At 49.5% G+C, this 20,857-nt stretch overlaps 1 protein-coding gene across 1 annotated transcript in view; it reads left to right on the plus strand.

Annotated features, from left to right (window-relative positions):
* Positions 1 to 10,178: 10,178 nt before the first annotated feature.
* The window catches only part of TOX2 (TOX high mobility group box family member 2), a gene marked incomplete at its 5' end in the record, with an annotated part of 149,884 nt that continues 139,205 nt past the window's right edge, over positions 10,179 to 20,857 (plus strand). The window contains one exon of the mRNA XM_083873445.1: positions 10,179 to 10,280. Within this exon, the coding sequence (XP_083729571.1) occupies positions 10,179 to 10,280 (102 nt within the window). The remainder of the gene's footprint in view (positions 10,281 to 20,857) is intronic.

The following is a 20,857-nucleotide window of genomic DNA, read 5'->3' on the forward strand; positions in this document are numbered from 1 at the left end:
CTGGCCAGACTGGGAGCCCTGTTTTAGCAGGCAGGGAAAAGAAACTCATGCAGGGATTCCATTGTTATTTAAAGATACGTTATCAGTTTTAGCCCCTATTTAAAAGCTGGCAGAGAAAAACATTTCATTGCAAAGCAAAAAACCCAAACGTGTTTTCCTAAATTCAGACTGAGTTTCTTCATTTACCCCTGTTTAGCCTGGATTTAGTGGCCGGGGTCTGCAGCCACGGCCAGCAGTGCTGAAACAAAGTGGTTTGTTTATTCCTGAAAATGCCCCAGGGATGCATTTTCTCCTGCCCAGGGCTCTCTGCCCCTGAGGAATGTGAGAACCTGTGTGCTGGGGGTACTGCTGGAACACCTTTGGGCTTCATCACTGTTGGAGCTGCATTTGTGAAGAATCATCCACTCCCAGAATGGTTTGGGTTGGAAAAGCCATTAAAGACCATCTCCTTCAACCTCTGCCACAGGCAGGGACACCTTCCCACCTTCCACTCAGCCAGTCTGCTCAGAGTCAGGGTGAAAGGGACAGGGGGAACAAGCAAAGATCACAGCCCCAAACGTGATTTAATTCATGCAGGTGGGGTTCACCTTGCTAAAGTCTGCTCATGCCACCATCCACATGGAGCAGGGGTGTGTTCTTCCCACAAGTGGAGAATGTCCTGCCTTGCAGACCTTGCTTTCTGCAAACGTGGCCCCTGTGAATGTAATCAATGTTGTGCAGAGCTGCTGAAACCGAAAACAAAGCCAGAATGATCATTGTGCTAAGTTTGGGTTCCTCATTGTTCGTTGAATTACATCAGTGTTTTCTTTAGTTGCACAGTCAGCTGGCAAAGGTTTGCTTGAAATCTCGAGACTCTCCCCTTTCAGGGGAAAACATGAATTTCCGGAGATGTGGGCTCTGCTCTGCATCACAGTGGCCCAGGACACAACCCAGGCAGACAGGGGGCTCAGCCAGCCCATGGCCCCTCAGCCAGGGCTGGAAAAGCACCCACAGGAAAGTGAGTTCTGCTTTTTTGTCCCTTTCGATTTAACTTGATTTAATTTGCTTAAAAAAAAAAAAAAAAAAGCAGTGATTAAAATTTATTTTATAGAGAATCCCTCTCCCCAGCTCATGGCCAGTGTTTTGTTTTATTGGCATTTTGTTAAGGTGATCCCATGGGGTAAAACTCTTGCTTTCTCCAAAGACTCCTGGATGCAGAGAGTGAGGCATGTCCCCCTGGAGCCTTGATGTCCTGCCTGGTGACACTGTGAGTGGCAGTTGTGTCATTGTCATGTAGGAGCCCCTGAAATTACCCTGGGAGTATCAGGATGGGAATCAGAGAGTGGTTTGTGTTGAAAGACACACTGAAGATGATTCAATTTCAGTCCCCTGCCCTGGGCACCAACCTTCCACTCTCCCAGGTTGCTCCAAACTCCGTCTGACCTGGCCTTGGGCACTGCCAGGGACCCAGGGGCAGCCACAGCTGCTCTGGGCACCCTGTGCCAGGGCCTGCCCACCCTCACAGGGAAGGAATTCTTTCCGATATCCCATCTAACCCTAAACTCTATTAGTGGGAAGCCTTTTCCCTTTGTCCTGTCACTCCAGGTCCTGCCCAAAGTCCCTCTCCAGCTCTCCTGGATCCCCTTTAGGCCCTGGAAGGGGCTCTGAGGTCTCTGTGGATCCTTTTCTTCTGTGGGTGAACACCCCCAGCTCTCCCAGCCTGGCTCCAGAGCCCTTGGAGCACGTTTGTGGTTCTGCTGTGACCCTTCCTGGCCCACCCCAGCAGCTCTGGGTGGAGTGTTACAGGTGGGGTGCCCTGAGAGGGGAGAACCAGCTCCCTGAGCCTGCTGCTCACAGCAGGACACAGCTGCCTTTTGGGAATGATGCCTTCACGTGGGAAATCCTCCAGCAGTTCTGGGACAGGGAACGTTGGATGTCTCAGAGCTCAGTACAGATGGAGTTTGGGTGTTCCTGTGTGTGGCACACACGTGCTGCTGAATGGGATCCATTGCTCATTGACATTTAACTTAATTTCCCTCTAAAACTCTGATCTTCATCCTCCACAGCCTAACTTCTCCCAGAATCAAAGCCCATGTGCCAGAGCAAATTCTTCTGGAAGGTGAAGTTGCCAGAACAAGAGCTGCTGAGTGGTGGGGTTTGGCTTTCTGAAAGTTGTATTTTTGTTTGATCCAAAGGAGGCTCTCGGGGGCTCAGCCTGCACAGCCCAGCTGATCCCAGGCTCTTTGCCTTGCTCAGGGATGGGCTCCTTGCCTTTTTTTTTTAACCATGTGAAGGAAAATAGTGATAAAAAGGCAAAATCTGGGAGGAAGTTTATTAAGAATCAAAGCAAAAATCCATCTTGGAGGAGGCTGTACAAGTGTTGTGCAAGTTTCCTAAGGAACACGTAGAATTTAGGAAACTCAGAAATAAATTTTGTCAGATGCTGTGATGCTGCTTCTCTTTGGGGGGAGGTCTTGTCTAATAACATAGAGAAGTTGGCCAAGGTGGACCTGCAGCCCAGAAAACCAAGGGGAGGAGGCAGGAGTAAAAGGCAAGAGAGAGAAGAGGGCAGTAAGGGCAGCAACAGTGAGCAGGGGAAGAAAAATAGGAGCAGGGACTGAAAGGAAGAGTGTGGGTTGTATTTCACCAGGTGCCCAGAGCTGGGACTGAGGTCTCTTCAGCTGGGCCTGAAGCAGACAAAGCTCATCCTGCAACACTGATGGGAGGAGGCACTTTTTCAGTGAAATCTGAACTGACCAAGGTTAGCCAGTTGTGATTTGTATTCATTTTGCAACTTCTTTCTGTAGAGAAAGAGAGGTGGGGCAAAAAAAAAATTGAAAATATTCAAAATATCTCATTTCACGTTTTAAAATTGAACCACTTTCAGCTTCCACTTGGAAAGAAGGCCTCTGTCTCCTCAGCAATGTAATTATCTCATGAGACAGAGGACAGGAAGTAACCTGACACTGAGCTGGAAGTTGTGTGTCAGAGCGGGGACGTTTTGGGGTTAACCCGTGATGGTTCCCCGCACCCTCCCCGGCATTGCTGGAGTCTTTAGTGCTGCCATTGAAATGAAAATCCATTATTTGTCCGGCTCAGCTAATAACACCGAGCAGCATTTCCATGGGCAGCTGAAACCCTGGAGGAAGGCTGCCAAAAGCCCGGGCAGTCAGAGTTCCTTTTCATGTTCAAAGCTTCAGCCCCTGAAATGCTTTAGCAATGCCATTACAAACGCCTAATGTCAGACCTGTGTCGAGCCTCTCCTCTCCCTCACTCCATTAGCCCTGCAAGGATGATGACAAACCATCCGAGGAAGCAGGAGTCATCCCAGGTCAGGCTGAAAGAGCTGAAAACCTCTGATAATCTCCAGGTTCATTAACATTTTTGTTTTTAAAAAGGTAAGTTTCTGTCACGAGGGCTGTATAATATGTATATTTATACAGCAAGTGGAAGCTGGGATGTAATTTTAGCCTTGATCCTTGAGGCAGTGTGCTCTGGGTTGTCGAGCAGGGGTGCAGCTTGTCTCCATGTGTGGGAATACAGGCAAAACCATTTTTAAAGTGTAGTACATGTGCTGTACTTCAGCTCAGAGGTTACCCTGGGAAATTCCCGCCCTGCCCCAAAATGCCCAGTGGTGATTTGTTGGGTGAAAGCAACAGCGGAGACTTGGAAACATGAGAAAAAAACCACAGTGATGAAACTGAGCTGAAATGCATTTTGACGTTTAATCCTAGATCAATTGGCAAATCTCACAATAGTTTTTTTTTTTCTTGTCACCTTGGCAAAGCAGAGCCAAGCAGAACTAGCTCAAAAAAAAAAAAAAAAAAAAGAAAAAAAAAAGAAAAAAAGAATTAATTTTGAAGATCAGGCGCCAATCTCCTCTCTGGACAGAGGGTGAGCACGGGACCTCTCCTGCACTGTGGAAATATTGAGTAAGTTTAGAGAAAACCCAACTGTTGCAAGCTCAGGAGATCATTTATAAAACAAAAGCCACTCTCTTCTGCATTGAGGAGTCTGAGAGCTGCTCTGAGAAAGATTAATTTTCTGGGTAGAGGAGGGGAGTTCACCCCTCAAAATGAACCAACGAGATGATTCAATTGCCTCACTTTCCGAGCCCGAGACACTCACTCAGAGCGTGGTTATAAGAAATGACTCCTTTACTCCAGGAGGAAGAAACTGAAGAAACTGTTAAACTTGGTCACAGTATGTGACATCCTTGAAATCAAAAGCAATTCTTCTTCTCGGCGACTGCACAGTAAAATTAAAGATACGAAGCTAAATTCATCTCTGGTGTAATTCCCTTGCCAGTGGCCGGGGAGGCACCTGGGATTAATTTCCTCTATTATACAAGTGGCATAAGACCCTGACAAATTATTTCAAATGTTTTTTGTAGCACTTAGTTAACAGAAACCTTATTCACTATGTGTCCCACACCTGGGAAATGGAGTGGCTCCAAGTTTGCCTGCCTGAGGATGGATCTGGGGCAGACTGCAGCTCCCACCCCCTCCATGTGGGTAGAAAATGGGAAGCCAGATGTGAACATAAATGTGAATTTACTGATTTTTCACAAAGTAAAAATGCCTCCATGGGGGAAACAGGTGATCAAGGAGGGCATGTGGACCTTGGCATGTCTGCCGTGCTGAAGGGACTGTTTTTGACTGGATCTGGGCTGGATTATTGCTCTTGACCCAAACTCCTGGGCTATCCCATAGCACCTTCCCCAAAGGGTGACAGAGCTCACTCACCTCTCTGTTCCTGCAATCCTGTTTGGCTTTGGGGTAGACCTTGCAAACTCTGTGTAAGATGCATTTCTGCCCTTGGACACCCATTCCCATTCTTGGCTTACAGTTTGCCTGTGGAAAGTTTATGTTTTCCTGGCAGAATTCTGAACAGCAGCATGGTGTGCCAATGCTCAGTGTGCCAAGGAGAGAGCTGGGGCAATGCTGTCCCAAAATTCCCCCAGATGGGTCCAGCCTTCATCTCCAAACAATCCTGGGTCCTCCCTCCTCCCCAAAGCACAAGCTCCTCTCTCCTCTGCAGCCACCCTTTTCTTGCTGCCCCAGCTTCTCAGGACCATCCCAGGTCAGGTTTAAACAAGCACAAACCATTCAGAGCCTTTCCTTCCCATGGAGCAGCACGAGAAAGGATGGAAGCTGTTACACCTCCCTGGGAGATGAGGATCCCAGGCAGCCAAACAGGCAAGTAATGACCAAGGTCAAATGCAAACTCAGGACACAGGTGAGCACAGAGCCCGAGGTCGGGGTTCTCAAGGAAGCCCCTGCAGCTGCCTCCCAAGGCTGCTGCTGGCAAGTAAATTCATTTTCTACACATCTTGGATGCTCTGATGCTTCAAAAAATCAGGAGTGGTTCTGGGTATGGGTTCAAGGAGGTGAGGTTAAGGACAAGATTCTCCCTTGTCTGATGTGTTGAAACCTCTGGGGAGAAGAAGCAAATACATGTGACCTTTGAGAAGATCCTGAAGGTCAGGAGGAAGGTTGCCCAAAGAATCTGTGGTTGCTCCATCTCTGGGAGTGTCCAAGGCCAGGCTGGATGGGGCGTGGAGCAACCTGGGATGATGGAAAGTGTCCCTGCCCATGTCAGGGGGTGAGATGCTTTAAAAGGTCTTTTCCAACCCAAACCATTCCACGATTCTCTGAAGAAAGGTTCTAAGGTTTGATCCAAGCACTTGGATCATCTTGAACATGAGAAGAAACTTGCTGATATATTTTACAGACCTTTTGTCTTTAGCGCAGTCCTGCTAATGAAGTTTTTTTTTTGCGGAGGGGGAGAAATTATTTGCTTATATGCATCAGCCAGGTTGGTGTTTGACCAAAGGGGAAATGTTTTCACTCAGGGAGAAGAAAATTGTCAGTCGATGTTGTGAGTGTCCTTAATAGTTCCCTGTCATGTTTGAGCTTGTTTTGTTTTGTTTTATTTGGGTTTCTGGAATGTTTTATCCTATCAATGACATTAATTATGGAGTAATTGCCTTAGTAGCATGTAACAACTCTCTTCTTTTTTTTCAAAGAGATTTTCACACAATGTGTAAACTTTGCTGTATATGTGCTACGTTTCTCGTGTCATGAAATAACGTGTAGACAAAATAATGTTTTTCCTGTCAGAAATTCAATGGGCATCTAAAGCAAAGTGACAGGTGGTTAAATAGCTGCATTTAAAGGATGTCAAGAAGATTTTTTGGACAGGTACCAAAACCCAATGCCAAAAAGAAGGCCTAATACCATCTGTTTTGTTAGCAGAGAGATGCAATTTTACATTAGATTTTAAACGACACGAAATGCCAAATTCATAACCTTGATTTGTGGGTCAGATCTAGCTTATCTGGATTGTGAATGTTTCTATTTACCAGCACAGTTCCTGACCCAGAGCCCACACAGGTAAATGAAGATGTTTTCAATCAGCCCCATTTTAAAGTCACAGGAAGCTCTTGAGCTGCGTTTAATTTTGTTTTGTATTACATGTAAATCCAGATGCAATGTGGATTTAATTAATCCAATTTCACTGCATTTAAATGTACACATTTGCATTGTGTTTATTGGCAATTGGCTTTATCCATTTGTTCAGCATTTTTTATGACCACTGAAACTACTGAATATTTAGAGATCCCTTTACTTCCAAGTGGGAACGAGGAGTGTAGCTCTGAATTAAATCATTCTCAGACATAAACTGGGGTAAGACTAAAATGTCAAAATATAGCTGCATAATACAGTGGGGAAAATCATATCAGTATTTTAAAGTAATAAACTGCACTGTGCTAAATTATTTTAAAAATCATTTCAGGAGGCTTTTTAGGTTTGTTGAGAGGAGGAGGACTACTCTGAAACAAATTATGAAACTGATAAATTGGGAGGCTTTTTCCTGCTTCTGAAAGGTGCCTTTGAAATGATGATTGTTCAGGTTTAGCCTAATATTTAGAAATACTCACTGTAGAGTTTTCCCTTCTTTGTGAGGGGTCCGTGTGGCTTAAATGGGATTGCTGAGATAATCACACTCTGCTGTTTCTGTCGTAGGCTAACGTTGGGCATGAAATGTGAGTTGTCATCTCGGGAGCTCCTCTTTCAGCTGCCTGGCCAAAGCAACTGCAAACATTCTGGGGTTTGGGGGACTCAGCTGGGACAAGAAAGGAAAAGATCCTGGTGTTTGCAGTCTGTTTGAGTGCCTGGTGATCCTGCAGCTCCAGTGGAATTGCTGGTTCCCTTCAGCCATCCCAGACAACTCCTATCACCTGTGGAGAGCTGGGCAAAACCCAAAGTCTTGACTGTCTTAGGGTCAAGGTCTCTCCCAACCTTTCTTACAGGCTCCCTCCAGCACTGCAAAGAGCTCTAAAGTCTCCCTGGAGCCTTCTCTGGACACCTCCAGCTCTCCCAGCCTGGCTCCAGAGCAGATGTGCTGCAGCCCTGGGACCACCTCCATGGTGCACTGTAGATCCATGTGGAGAGGTGCTGGAGGAGAGCAGCAGTTCACACAAATCTGCACCCCCTGGCAGAGCCACATTTGCTCGACAGCACAGTGCCACAGGGACCAAACACACTGAAACACGGGGAAAAACAGGCTGAAGGGGGATTCAGCAGCGGGAACAAGTTGGAGTCTCCCTGGACACAGGGTGAGGCTGGGCAGGGGCAGGAGCTGCTGATAAATGGGCAGAGAAGCGTGGATGGAGACTGGAGGCACCCGTGGCTACCCAGGCCCTGGCCAGGAGTGAGGCTCAGCTCCTCTAGGTTGTCTTCTTCTGACAGTCTGAGGAGGAGAAGCACTGGAGACATGAGGTGAGAACATTGCTGATGAGCATCCCCTCTGCCAGCTTCCCTTGGCATATATATACATATAAATGTATATATATGCACATATATATATATAAGCATTCTGGCTATTAATAGCAATAAAGCTTTGCGATGCTGGTGTCTCAGATCAGTCTCTGTTCAAGGTCTAACAGAGGCAGATGAACATGCGAAGTTTGAGCAGTGTAAATCTGAGAAAAAGCAGCTTCACTGGGGAAAAAATGAGCTTTGAGAGGGTCTAAAAGGGAGCAACGGGGTGGCTCAGGCATTGCAAATAAATTGGGTTATATCTGCCAGGGAGATGCTGCATGTTTGGTGACGAAATGTGTTCATTTTTGTAGGAAACAGCAGAATTAAATCCTGCTTTTAGTGGGAAAGCCAATTCTGCCTTAACTGCAAAGCCGTTAGCAATGACTCCACAATATAAGAAATATAATAATTATGATAATTAATAAAGATAATAATACAGTCAAACCTTGCTAATGACTCAGAGGCTGCTTACTAATTACTGAATTTTGTGGATAAACAAGCCAGAATAATGCATCGCAAAATACACTTTGTTCCATTATTTTGACATCTCTCGTTTAGTTTTAATTATTTATACTTCGTAATATACCACTCACTCTACTTGGGAAGGTTTTACAAAAATAATGAAGCTCCAATAATGTGACATGTCAGTTCAGTATTTGCTGAAACAGGGAGACAGGAAAACCAAGTCCTTTCAGGGGGTTTGTAAATCAGGAAAGGCACAGATCAGTGGAGCTCAGATATTCAAAGTTTTAATGCAAAATATTAGACATCTCTATTATGCCTTTGACTGGGAGCCCTCGGAGCAGCTTCCCTGGTGGAGAACTCCTGAATCCAGCCTGCCTCGCTGCTAAATGCAGAAGGATCGATGCTGGTTCTCCAGAAAAAATCACACACTTTGAAAAATAATAATAAATGTGATGCAGTTTTTTTGTGCCCAAGACAATTTTTTATCCTTAAATCAATTTTTTCCACCACCACGAGGGCTGAAAGCTTGTTTTTAATTTAAATGAGAGCTACGATTTTTACATAATCACTTGATTCTTGGAGCTGGCATTCCCTCGAAACCCCAGCCCGCCTCCCCCCCCCCCCGAATTTGGCAGGAATTGGCCCCACTCTTGCAAGGAAAGATGCTGGAGGAAGAACTCAGCATTTATTTCGCTCAGTTTTCCAGCTCCAGAGGGTCCTGAAGGGTGCATGTTGGAAACAAGCCTTTGGAGTCAGTCAGGAGGGTTTTTTCTAAGGAAAAAAAAAAAAAAAAAGGGGGGGGGGGGGGAGGGGGAGATAAAGAAAAAGGCAATTTCTCTTGGAGATTTGCCAGCAAACTGACTCCACCAGCCCTGTCCCAGCTCTTTGCCAGCGTTTGGACCGGTTGTTGCAACTTCGAAGCGTTTCCCTGGATCCGGGGATGGGATAACGCTCTGCAGAACCGCTCTGTATAGAATACCCTCTCCCACCGGGCTGCTTTTCCAGAGGGATCTGTTGGGAGCCGCTGGGAAAGGAGCGCGCAGAGCCTGCGGCGGCGGGGCAGGGAGGGGGAGCCCTGCCCGCCCAGCCTGTTCACCCCGAGCATCCTCCCTCCGCACGGGCAGACACTGGGGTTCTCCGGGCCGCCGTGCCCTGCAAGCCCGGCCCGGGGAGCCGGCTGGCCGGGAGGGGGTCATGGATGGAGCTGCCCTCCAGCAGCGGGAATTACAGAGCGGGCTGTGCGGGAAGCCGAGCTGGGGGGGAATGGGGCTCTCCGTGCCCCGGGGAGGAGCAAGCCAAGGCCAGGGGCAGGGGCTGAGCCGGGCTGTTCTCCACAGGCTGGGAGAGCGCCCGGGGGGGCCTTCCAGAATAGGGAGGGTTAGAGCCCGGTGGGGGTTCCAAATGGGGACCTATTCGGGGTTCCTACTGCGGTCCTGCTGAGGGTGATCAGCGCGCCGGAGAGCGACCTTCATCGGCGGGCGGGCACGGGGGGAATGGAGCCGCCGGGCACCGTCCCGTGTCGGGAGGGGGCACACGGGGCACGGGAGGTGTCCCAGGGGAACCGGCGGGCAGCGGGAGCCGGCAGAGAGCCTGTGGCGGCCTTTCCCCCGCCGGGGCGGCCGGGGCCGGGGCCGGGGAGCGCCCGGGGCTCCTCCGCGGGGCTCCGGCGGCTGTGCCCGCGGTGCCCGAGCCCCCGGCGGCGGCGGGAGGAGCCGCCCGGCCCGGCGGAACAATAGCGGCCCCGGCGCGGGGCGGTGCGGAGCGGGGCGGGCCGGGGGCCGCCACCGCCCCCCCTGCGCCGCCCTCCCTCCCTCTCCCCGCCCTCTCCCCGCGCCAGAGGCACCGCCGCCGCCGCAGCCGGGTCCATGCCCGCTGGAGCCCCCGCCTGCCGCCGCCCGCAGCCCCGGCATGGACGTTCGGTTCTACCCCTCCGCGCCCCCCGCCGTGGGCTCGCTGCCCGGCGCGGACCCCCCCTGCCTCGGCCCGCTGGATTATTATCACTGCAACAAGGTACGGGGGGCGCGGGGGGTCCCCGGCTCGTCCCGCGGCCGCGGGGAGGGAAAGTGCCGGCGGCGGCTGCGGGAGGGAATTTTGAAAGTGCTCTGGAAGCGGAGCGGGGGGAGCCCCAGCCCGGGGCTGCTCGGCGGGAGCGGAGCGCCGTGTCCGTGTGTCCGTCTGTGTGTCCGTGTGTCCGTCTGTGTGTCCGTGTGTCCGTGTGTCCGTCTGTGTGTCCGTGTGTCCGTGTGTATGTCCGCGTGTCCGTGTGTCCGTCTGTCCGTCCGCGTGTCCGTGTGTCCGTGCCCGCTGGGTTTAACCTCCTCCGCTCCGGGAGCGCTCGGCCCGGGGCGATGCGCGGGGTGTGCGTTGGGGTTGTTGTTGCGGTTGTTGTCGGGCACTTTTCCCCTGTTGTTCTTGGCCGCGTTGTTGTTCTGCACCTTCCCGAGGAGCTGCGGAGCCGCGGGGCCGGGCTGGGCTCCTCCCGAGCGGGGTCCGGCCCTCCGAGGGGACACCGGCCCGGCCCGGGGTGTCCGTGTGTCCCCAGAGCCCCCGTGGGCGGGCAGACCCCCTCAGCCCCATTTCCCCGCTGGCCCCGGCGCCGGGAACGGGAGAGGGACGCGCCGCGGGGATCGGAGAGCGCGGAGGTGCCGCAGGAGATTTCCCTCATCCCGGAGAAGGGGATAGATAGATAGATAGATGCTACTTCAGGGATAAGGAGTTCTCTGCCAGTGTCGCCTTGCTCGCTGTGGGTAAACGGCGCTGATGTTTCGGCTACAAAGCCGCGGGATCCAGATCCCTTTGGATCATCCCGGTAATCCCTGCTGCCTTCCGGGCCAAATTCGGGTAATTGCTGTGAAAAAAAGTTAATAAAAGGAGAGAGTGCTCTAGTGCATCGGCAGAGCAGCTCAGGATACTGTCTGTTCACCTCGCTGCTGTGATACTTTGGGCTCAAACTCTTAAAACACAAGCAGAGGGAAATGTGTGTGGCTTCCCAGAGCGGTGAATTAATCTTTGTGTTTCAGGAGATGTAATTTACTGTTTCTCTGCCACTGGGTTATTCATCTCTTTTTATTAAGTTGTAGCAAACCCAATAGTTCTGGTTTATTTTGAGAGGCCGGATTGTACTGAAAGGAAACAACTTTGGTTGTTTTCGCTTGTATCTGCGTACCGCTGCCTTCAGAGTGTTTCATTATCATCGCCGTTGCTCTTAAAACACTAAACACGCTCTTAAAGCTCTAAGGAGAGCCGGACCGCCCGGGAGCAGGACATGGTCCCGCTGAAACACCGGCCCGCGGGGTGTGAGAGCAGAAATGCGGGATGTGCGAGCCTGAGCCGCTCTCTGCCAGCTGCGGCTGCCCCAGACCCTGCCGCCTTTCGGGACTCGCGTTTACCAGAAGTTGTTGGATGGCAGCACGATGCGCTTTCCCTGGCGGGGTTTGGTGCGGGAACCGGGGCTCGCAGTGTCTCTGGGGCCGCGTCCCCCCGAGCCTCGGGGCCCCTCGTCCTCAGCTCATCCGTGCCCTGAATCCCGGAGATTAGTCCCGGATTAGGCGGTGCAATGGATCGGCGGGTCCTCGCTGCCGCCGGGCCGGGACCTGCGGGAATCGCCTCTTGTGGGGGCGCGGCGAGCGCGGCCCGGCGGGCTCGGGGCCATGGGCGCTGCTCCTGCCCGGGATGGACGGGACAGCGAGAGGAGCGGCCCGGGGCTGGCCGCTGCCGCCAGATGCTGCTCTTGTCACTGCTACCGGGGACCTAAGGCAGCGGCAGAAGAAAGGAAGTGACTTACCCTTTGCTGATATTCAGGGCGCTTCCCCCCACCCCTTCTCTTCTTGTCCGAGTTATCAAATGACATTTGCCTATGCACAGCCGCGCACGTTTGTCTGGGGCGTGAGGCCGCCGGAGTGAGGCCAGGGATGGAACGGGCTGGCTCTGTTTCCCTGGCAGGCTGCAGGTATCGCGCCTGGAACTTCAGCACCAAACCGCGGCCCGGAGAGGTGCGGGAGGAGGTGCCTCTGCTGCTTTCCCTTCGCTGAGCCCCGGCAGGTGCGGGGTGGATCCAGGCGAGGGGCACCAGCAGTGTGCTGTTCTCTTGTGCTGCCATGGAACAAGGGTTCTCCTGCTGCCTGGAGCCGCCTGGGATACTCTGGGAACTCCAGAACCTCACACCAGTCCCAACCCCATTGCTCCTGTGCCGTGCTGGGCTGAGACAGTGTCTGCCTCAAAGCATTCCCACTTATAAAAGCTACAGAGGAGGGTAGGGTGGACTGGAAAAATCAGAATTTTCCCACTAAGGCATGCAGATATCCCGGATAAAATCCATCTCTGGGAAGAACCAGGGCAAGGAGCACTTACAGGCTCTTTGCTGTCTTCCTGCTTCGCTGAGTTTATGGACATGCTCTATGGACCTCTTTGATTTAAAAAGCTTGTTTTGTTCAGGATTTTTTGTTTTGTTTTGTTTTGTTTTGTTTTCCCTTCATTTCTTTCTTTCTTTCGGGGGAGGCAGCAAAGCTGGGCTGTGCAGTGTCACTGTGCATAAATAACTGGCTGGGAGCACGGCAGAGCTCTGCCATGGCCGTGAGCTGCCTCAGCCCAGAGCAGTCTGAAATGTTAAAGGAATTGTTTTGTGCACTTACTGGACATGATATTGTTACCGGGAGGTCTCTGGTCTCGCCTGCTCACTGCAGTCAGCCACAATTTCTCTCTGCAGCTGCACAGGGGCCTATTGCACATCAGTATTCCCATTTCTGAAAGGACCAGGGATGTTTAGAGGGATAATGAAATGGGAGTGTGTGTTCAGCCCAGGCCTCCCCAGAATGGGGGAATTTGCACCCTTTCTTCAACTGCTTCCACAGCATCCCTGTTTTCCCTGGAAGGGCTGGCCACTGGGAGGGATGGAGAAGGTGGTGAGGGGCTGGACACTCACAAGTGGATAATGAGAGCTCTCTTGCCCCGTCAGGAGGGGTGAGAAGGAGCTCTCCCTGCTGCGTTTGGTGAGGAGTTCTGATGGATCAGGATGTATCAAAGCCAGGGAAAAGGGCTCCCTGTGTAAACCAGTCCTTGTCACTGGTGGTCCTGCATGGAGCAGCCTGCCATGGCAGCTGGGAAGAGGCGCCAGCCCCAAACTTCCTGGTGCCCAGGGAGATGCTGCTCACAGCCTGAAACTCCGTGACAGGATTTTTAGGGCTACAGAGTGCTCAGCCCAAGGTGTGGGGGTGATAAGGAGCCATTGGAGAGGACAAGCTGCAATGAGCATTTCTCACTCTGGAGTGCTGGCCTCTCTATCCTGTGGGCTGGATCCAGTACCTGCTCCATCCCTGGGACAGCAGGAACACCTCTGGTGTCTGCACAGTGGCCACAAGGGACTGGGGAGGTTCAGCTGACAGTGTGAAGAGCCCTCATCCAAACTGTGACACCCATCCCTGTCATCGGCCACCTGAGCACTGCTGAAGGAAACACCCACCTCTGGTGTGGACTCCTTGTTTCAATTTGGGTCTAACCCCCTTTTTCTGTCCCCTCTGGCCATTTTCCTGCAGCATTGGTACCTGCTGCAGACCCCTTCCTGCTCATTGCCAGGAAAGCTTTCAGAGGGTTTTGAGCTGCCCGTGTGCAGTGCCGGTGTTTGGGTGAGAGCAGCGTGTTCCTGCAGCACTTAAGGGAGTGTTGATCCCTGGTGGGGCATTTTCCCACCTCTCTAATTGCTTTGAGAAAATGTGGGGATTTTTCTCTCTTGAGCTTTAGGGAGATTCTGCAGCTGTATTTCACAATAAGTAAATCAGGGTACGGTAAAAAAAGTGCATTTTAATGACACTGAGGTTCTGCTCTTAGCAGAGCTTTAGTGACAGGATCTGGTGTGCTGGCTGATAGACCAGCATGGAAGGGTTTTTCCTAGATCCTAAATTGTGTGTGGGGGTCCATGAAGCTCAGGAGGGAGTTTTTCCTTCTCTGCCCAAGCAGAAATGCCTTGGCAAGGGAGGCCAGTGACAGGAATCCTGCCAGAGCACGATACCCTGTGCTGTTTCATGCAGGGTGTGCAGGGATGCTGTGATGCAGGAGGAGTGATCCTGCTCCCCAGGGGCATCTTTGGGGGAGTGAGCTATCATCTCTATTCTTCCTGCAGAAATAAATTTAAATATAAATTCTTCCTGCTTGCTTCTGCTGTTATGACGGTCAGACTGGGTTTAGCACAATGCCCAATTTCCAGCCAGTGGAATTGATGGAGATTGATGAGGAGGAGGAGGAGGACCCAGCCTGGGAATACCAAATCCACACTGCAGTGAGGCCCTGGGAGTGCCCCTGGTCCTTGGGAACTCCCGTGCTGGCGCCCTGTTATTAACCCTGCAGTATTTCTGTAAGATTCAGCAGCAGCATCAAACCTTTTCCCAAATTTTCCTTGTAGGATTGTGCAGCTTTGCCTCTCCAAACACACCCTCTCTCTTGCCCTTTAGGCTGATATATTGACAAAAACTATTTTGCCAATACACTATTAAGCTCTATTAGTCGTGTGATGGGTATTCATCTGCAACCAATGCTCTCTTCTTCTTTTAAGAACCCTTCAGAAACGGGATCTGAGCTGGTATGAGCCCGAGTCGATGCAGCAAATGCATTTCTGTGAAATGTTCTGTTTTGACTTTTACAATAAATTGTACATTGCAGTGATAAACACGCTCCCTTTTTCCTTGTTCCAGCACTGCTTTGCCATTCTGAAAGATAAAATACATTCTTTCCCTTCCTACTTCCGAAGCCAACTCTGTTTTGAAGTAGCATAAATCTTTCTTTGGAGATGGAGGATTTTGGATGGAGAACAAAGTCCAGCAGATTTTTAATTTGAGGCCCATTTCATTCTCATTTGGCAGGCAGCTCCTGTTGATTTGCAAATGTAGAAATTTTTTTTAATTTTTTTTTTTTTTTTTTTTTTTAGGCCCAGAATATGGGCAAGAGCTTCCTCTGGAAAATGGTTGAGCTACTCAGTGGGACAACCCTGCCTTCTCCAGAGTGGCCTTTGATGGGTTGCACAGCAGAAAGTGTTTGAAGCTTTGAAGCTCCATTTTTTGCCTTGGGCTTTAAGTCAGGGCATGGGAGCTAAATAATGAATGTCCATCCATTCATAGAAAATGTTGTTCTCTCTGCATGCACAGAGGGCAGGCTTTAATCTGGTTGTTTTGGGAACAATGGGAGATGTTTTGAAGACCGGCCTGACTTGTGTGTAACAACATGTTTGTTTGGGCTGCTTCTGAATAACCTTGTCAAGGGCCTGATCCCTGGAAGTCCTTGTAGCAGGGGAAGCATCAAGAGACAAAAACTTCAGAATCAAAACTGTACAAGTTTCTCTGATTTATTTACAATTCTTCAAATCAATGATTGTCCCCTGAATCAGTGTTCCAAAGCCTGTGGGTGTTACATCACCATAACTGCAGGGTAAATCCATGAACAGCTCTGCCCTGGACCTCTGAGCCTGCAGCAGGCACCAGGATGGGTTTGAGAAAACATTCTGTTAATAAACTGTATTTTCTTGTACAGACCAGAGCATCCTGTAACCGGGAGGGTGCATGGCTGATCCTTGTGCCAGGGCAGTGGGAGAGCACCTGGAACCTTGTGGAGCTCTTCCAGCTTCTCCTCCTCGTAAGGATGGGCACTGCCAGCTCCTTTCCTGGAGGTTGTTGTTAGCACTGTGATCTTTCTGCAGCATTCACAGAAAAATCTCTATTTTCATGCTGCCTTCACTTTGCATCTCTTCCCTGCTGGATACCAGGAGCAGGAGCTGAGGATGCTCCACCACCACAGACTGGCCCCACTGGGAGGGGGGAGCGTTTTCCCCTCGAGGTGCAATTTTCCCCTATTACCTTTGTACTCCTCTGGTTTTTTTTACAAAACGAGCTCTAAATGCTTTTACCATACGTTGGGTTATATCTTGCAGTATAAATGAAGCATATAATTGTGTTTTCCTAACAGCTCCACATTAAAAATAAGTTATTGTGTTGCTAATGTGTTTTTCCTGACAATTTTCCATCCGGTGAGTGCGAGGCTTCTGTCTGAGCTGTCGTGTAGCAGCACCTCTGCCTCCTCTTGAGATCTTATTCAGTATTCCTCAAGTCGGGCTGAAGTGTTAGTGTGATTAGAGCTTTCAAACTATTAATTCCTAATTGGAGGTTTGAGCTCTAATGTTCCACCTTTGTGATTTTACACTCGTTTTAATATAATTAAATAATGCATAATGTATGTTCTATAATATTACACATAAATTATAGATGGCATATACTATAGTCTATGGTGTACATAAATCAGCTATTATCTAATATGTGATATAAATTATATTATGTATTATATATGATATATTATATATAATATATGTAATTATAGTGTATGCTTGGGGATACAAAGCTCAGCTTCAGCAGGAAGAAATCTCCCAACAAAACTTACTGGAACAAGCACTGATCACACCACTCTTTAAAGAATTTAATATATATATATATATATATATATAAATGATAGAAAACAGCATTAAATCACATTATTTTGCAGCTGTATGACCAGATTTAAATATCTTAATTGTCTGCCTTCCCCCCCACCTTTTCCTATTGTTTCCCTCTGGAGATTGTGTTCTGATGGATGCCATTTCTTCCCTGAGAAGCAGCCCTGGCTGCCGTGGTGCTGCAGGCAGAATCTTTGCCTCATGCCACAGAACCTCTCCCCGCCGCCCCCATGTTTTGCATGGATCGCTTGACCTCTGCAGATATAATTAAATCTCTTCCTGACGACTGTGAGATTGCAGCTCAGCTCCGTGCTGAAGGGAGCTGGGAGGGAAGTGTTACACAGGGGCCTGAGCCAGGGATTGTTCTTGTGGGGAGATTATTGGAGCTCTGGTTGGTGTTGGTGGCTCCAGAGAAACCTCATCTGCAGGAACCAGCCCAGCTGTGGTCCAAGGCAGCTTCTTGACCTCTAATTCTGGGCTAGACCTGGACACAGGAGGTTGGATTGTGCCAGTGTTTAAAATGTGGAAGGTTTAATTTATTTCTGTTGGTTTGAGGGCTTAACCCCGTGCTTTCATGGTGCCTTTTTTCTCCCTTGTGTCTCTAAGGATCTCATGACTTAGCAGGTGCTAGGAAAGGGGTGACAGTATGAGGACCTGTGGGGAAAGTGGCAGAACCTGCTGCAGCTCTGCTCTGAGCTTCTTCTCCCCATTCCCAACGAGCACCATAATTCTTCTCCACTTCTCCTCCAGGCTGAATAACTCTCAGCCTGGAGGAGAAGGTCTGGGACAGCCCTGGCATTGTGGTGCTCAGGGGAGGTGGAGGACGAGCCCTGGAACATGCCACCCTCCCCTCTGGTGATGTGCCACCATCCTCACTGTCACCCAGGCTGTGATTTCCCCACCACCCCATGGATCCTGGTCCACTCCCCTGTGGCAAGGAGCACTTTTTAATGGGATTAGCTGGACTACATTAGCAGGTTTCTCTTCCCACAGAACCTACTGATGAGTCAGAGTTTCCATCCCCATCTGGGCTCTTTGGGGAGGCTCCATCCCCTTTCTTCCCTAACGTCTGCATGTGCACGGTGCTTTTCCTCTCCACTGTAGAAAAAACAATCATCTTCTTCTCCATCTCTGTTCTACCCAGTGGCCAAGGCTGGGAGATAAGAGCTGTGTCATGGCTCTGCCTTTTATCCTCTCCAGGAACTGGCCTAGGTGTCCCTTTCCAGAAGCACCAGCTCAGTTCAGGGCCCCCCAGACATGTGGGGGTTATATCAGGAATAACTTGAGCCACCCTGAGCACTGAGTATCCACTGCAAGAGATCCAGGTCTGTGGAGAAGTGCAAGCAGAGCCTGGGACATCTGAAAGGCTTCTCTCTTCCAAAATGTGGATCTCCACATTTATACCTATGAAGGAAGTTTCACCAGGTTCACCCAGCCACTTATCCCTGAACCTCTCCCTGGGAAGGTGTAGGGCTGTGTAGGCTCTTTAGGAGTTGTCAAGCCTTTTGAAAACCCTCAAATGCAACAGTTTTATGTGAAGGATGATGCTGGCTGGGAAGGAGAGGAGACTGTGACAGAGAGCTTGGCCTCATGTGGTGCTGGCCCAAGTGGGGAGCTGGTGGAGCTCAGGCCTGTTCCAGCAGTGCAGGCTGAGCTCCTTTCCCCCCTGAGAGCCCTTGGGCAAGGATGAGCTGCTTGATTCCACCATCACCCTGCCTTTGTGCAGTGGGGAAGATGCTCCCAGGGAGCGCTGTGGTGCTGTGGGAGGGCACGGGCAGGGGGGGCTGCTGAAGGCCCCCAACATCAGAGGCCACAGAGATTCTCCAAGGGCTCTGGAGTCCCTCTGCTCTGAGCCAGCCTGGGAATGCTGGGGCTGTTCACCTGGAGAAGAGAGGGATCCAGGGAGATCTCAGAGCCCCTTCCAGGCCCTAAAGGGGCTCAAGGAGAGCTGGAGAGGGACTGGGGACAAGGGATGGAGGGACAGGAGAAGGGGCAATGACTTCCCACTGCCAGAGGGCAGGGACAGATGGGATATTGGGAAGGAATTGTTCCCTGTGAGGGTGGGCAGGCCCTGGCACAGGGTGCCCAGAGCAGCTGTGGCTGCCCCTGGATCCCTGGCAGTGCCCAAGGCCAGGCTGGACAGGGTTTGGAGGAGCCTGGGACAGTGGAAGGTGTCCCTGCCCTTGGCAGGGAGTGAGATAAGATCCAACCCAAACCATTCCATGGTTTTGTTGCAGCACTTACAGTTACTAAACCCTAACATTTTTATTTCTTTTTTGTCAATAAATAACAGATCTATTCTCTGTTTCTTAGTTTTCTTGGGTCCTTCTTTGAACAGAGGGGTTTTATACATTGAGCCATCTCAGAACATTGTGCCTGCAGTGGAAGAATGATGTATTTTTAGGGAATTAGATCTGTAGTCCCTACTGTCAGAAAAGGGGCAGTGTACCCTGGAGTCCTCAACAAAAAGAAGAGAAACTTTGTCAGCATGAAAATGAAATGCATTAAAACCTTAGTGAATTCTAACTGAATTATCTTGGTTTGTTTCAGCTTATGCAATGGCCCAAAAACCCCTTAGATTATCATATGAAGAAGAAAAAGCAGAAATACTGGGGGGGGTGGGACATAAAGAACAGAAACTGGGGCTTGTAGCAGTGGAAAATATTCCCCCCATCAGATCCTGCTCTGTTTGTTCATGCTCAGCCCAGGGAGGCAACTTTCCCCTGGTGCATTATCTTGTCTCTAAATAGCATTCAAAGGAGAAGAAGAATGTGCTGTTAAAAATATCAAACTTTTGGGGGATGGCTGGCAGACTTTAGCACTGATAAGCATTGTTGATTGAAGATCAAACAGCTCTTGAAGAAAAACCTTCCAGTGAGTGCCGTGGGTCCAGCCCTGCAGCCAGACACTGAGGTCAGCCTTCAATCCAGGGATATTTAGGGACTGACACTGGAATTATGGTCTAGGCTCCTCTAGCCCAGATGATGTTGGCGACACCATGGTTTAAATTTGATAAATCTGTTCAAGCTGAGACCAGCATTTATTAGGTGCCAAGAGTTTGCATTAGTAGGTGGTAGCTTTATATATATACATATATATATTTATTTATTTTTCACTTAAGAGAAAAGGCTGCAGGTCGTAATGTGAACTGAAGACTGCTGGCATTTGTTTTTTAATTAATTGACAACCTGCATTTCCATGTCAAGGTGGCAAATTAATAGTGGGTGGCCATCTGTTTGCTAAGCAGATAGTTCTGGCTGTGCCAAACATGTGGAGTATTTAACCATTTGATTTAAATCAGACCAGAATGGTGGGGTTTTGAACACTCTATTAAGTTGGGTTTTCCATTTAAGAGTTGGGCTTTGAAAAGGTGAAAAATATTGAAATGGTCTTTTTTAGCTTCATATACTTGCAGGTCTTGAAGTGAGTTGTTTGGCATATTTAGCCTTCTTTTTAGGAGAGGCCAAATCCTGGTGAGAATAACAACATGGAGCTTCAGTCACCTGTGGAAGTGGAGTACCAAATTTGTGTGAGAGCACCGAAGAAACAAATACACGTTAAAAATCATAAAGTAGCTCAGGCTGGAAGAGACCTCTGGAAGTGTATTTGAACTAATTTCAATAGCACCTTCTGGGATTGAGATGGCAGGAAAGAAAAATATCAATAGATTTTCTGCTCTAATACAGTGAGAGACTCTGTGGTGGTGGCTGCAATCAAATGCTAAATAGAAAGTTTGCAATAAAAAGGGCTTTAGTGAGAATTAATAAAATGTGAAACGCCTCGTTCCTTGGAAAACATGTGGTATTGACTGAGATTTAGAATATGTCCTGGGAGCAGGGATCTGGATTGCAGGCTCCAGAGCTGGCTCTGGCATGCTTTCCCTGCATGCATTGCTGTTATTCATTTATTTATTATATCTCTTTAAAATTTATTTTTTGCCTGGAAAGGTCACAATGTGCAAGTTGAAGAGGAAATTAGTGAAGAGCTGGAATCAAGGGCAGCCCTGTACAAAATTATCATCCTCTTTTCCAACTCTTTCACCTTCCTATGCTGTGCATGGCAGGGAGATGATGTTTAAGGTCCCTTCCAACCCAAATTGGATTCTAAACCAAGATCCTTG

The sequence above is a fragment of the Zosterops lateralis genome (assembly GCF_965231275.1).
Source record: "Zosterops lateralis genome assembly, chromosome: 16".
Taxonomy (NCBI): Eukaryota; Metazoa; Chordata; class Aves; order Passeriformes; family Zosteropidae; genus Zosterops; species Zosterops lateralis.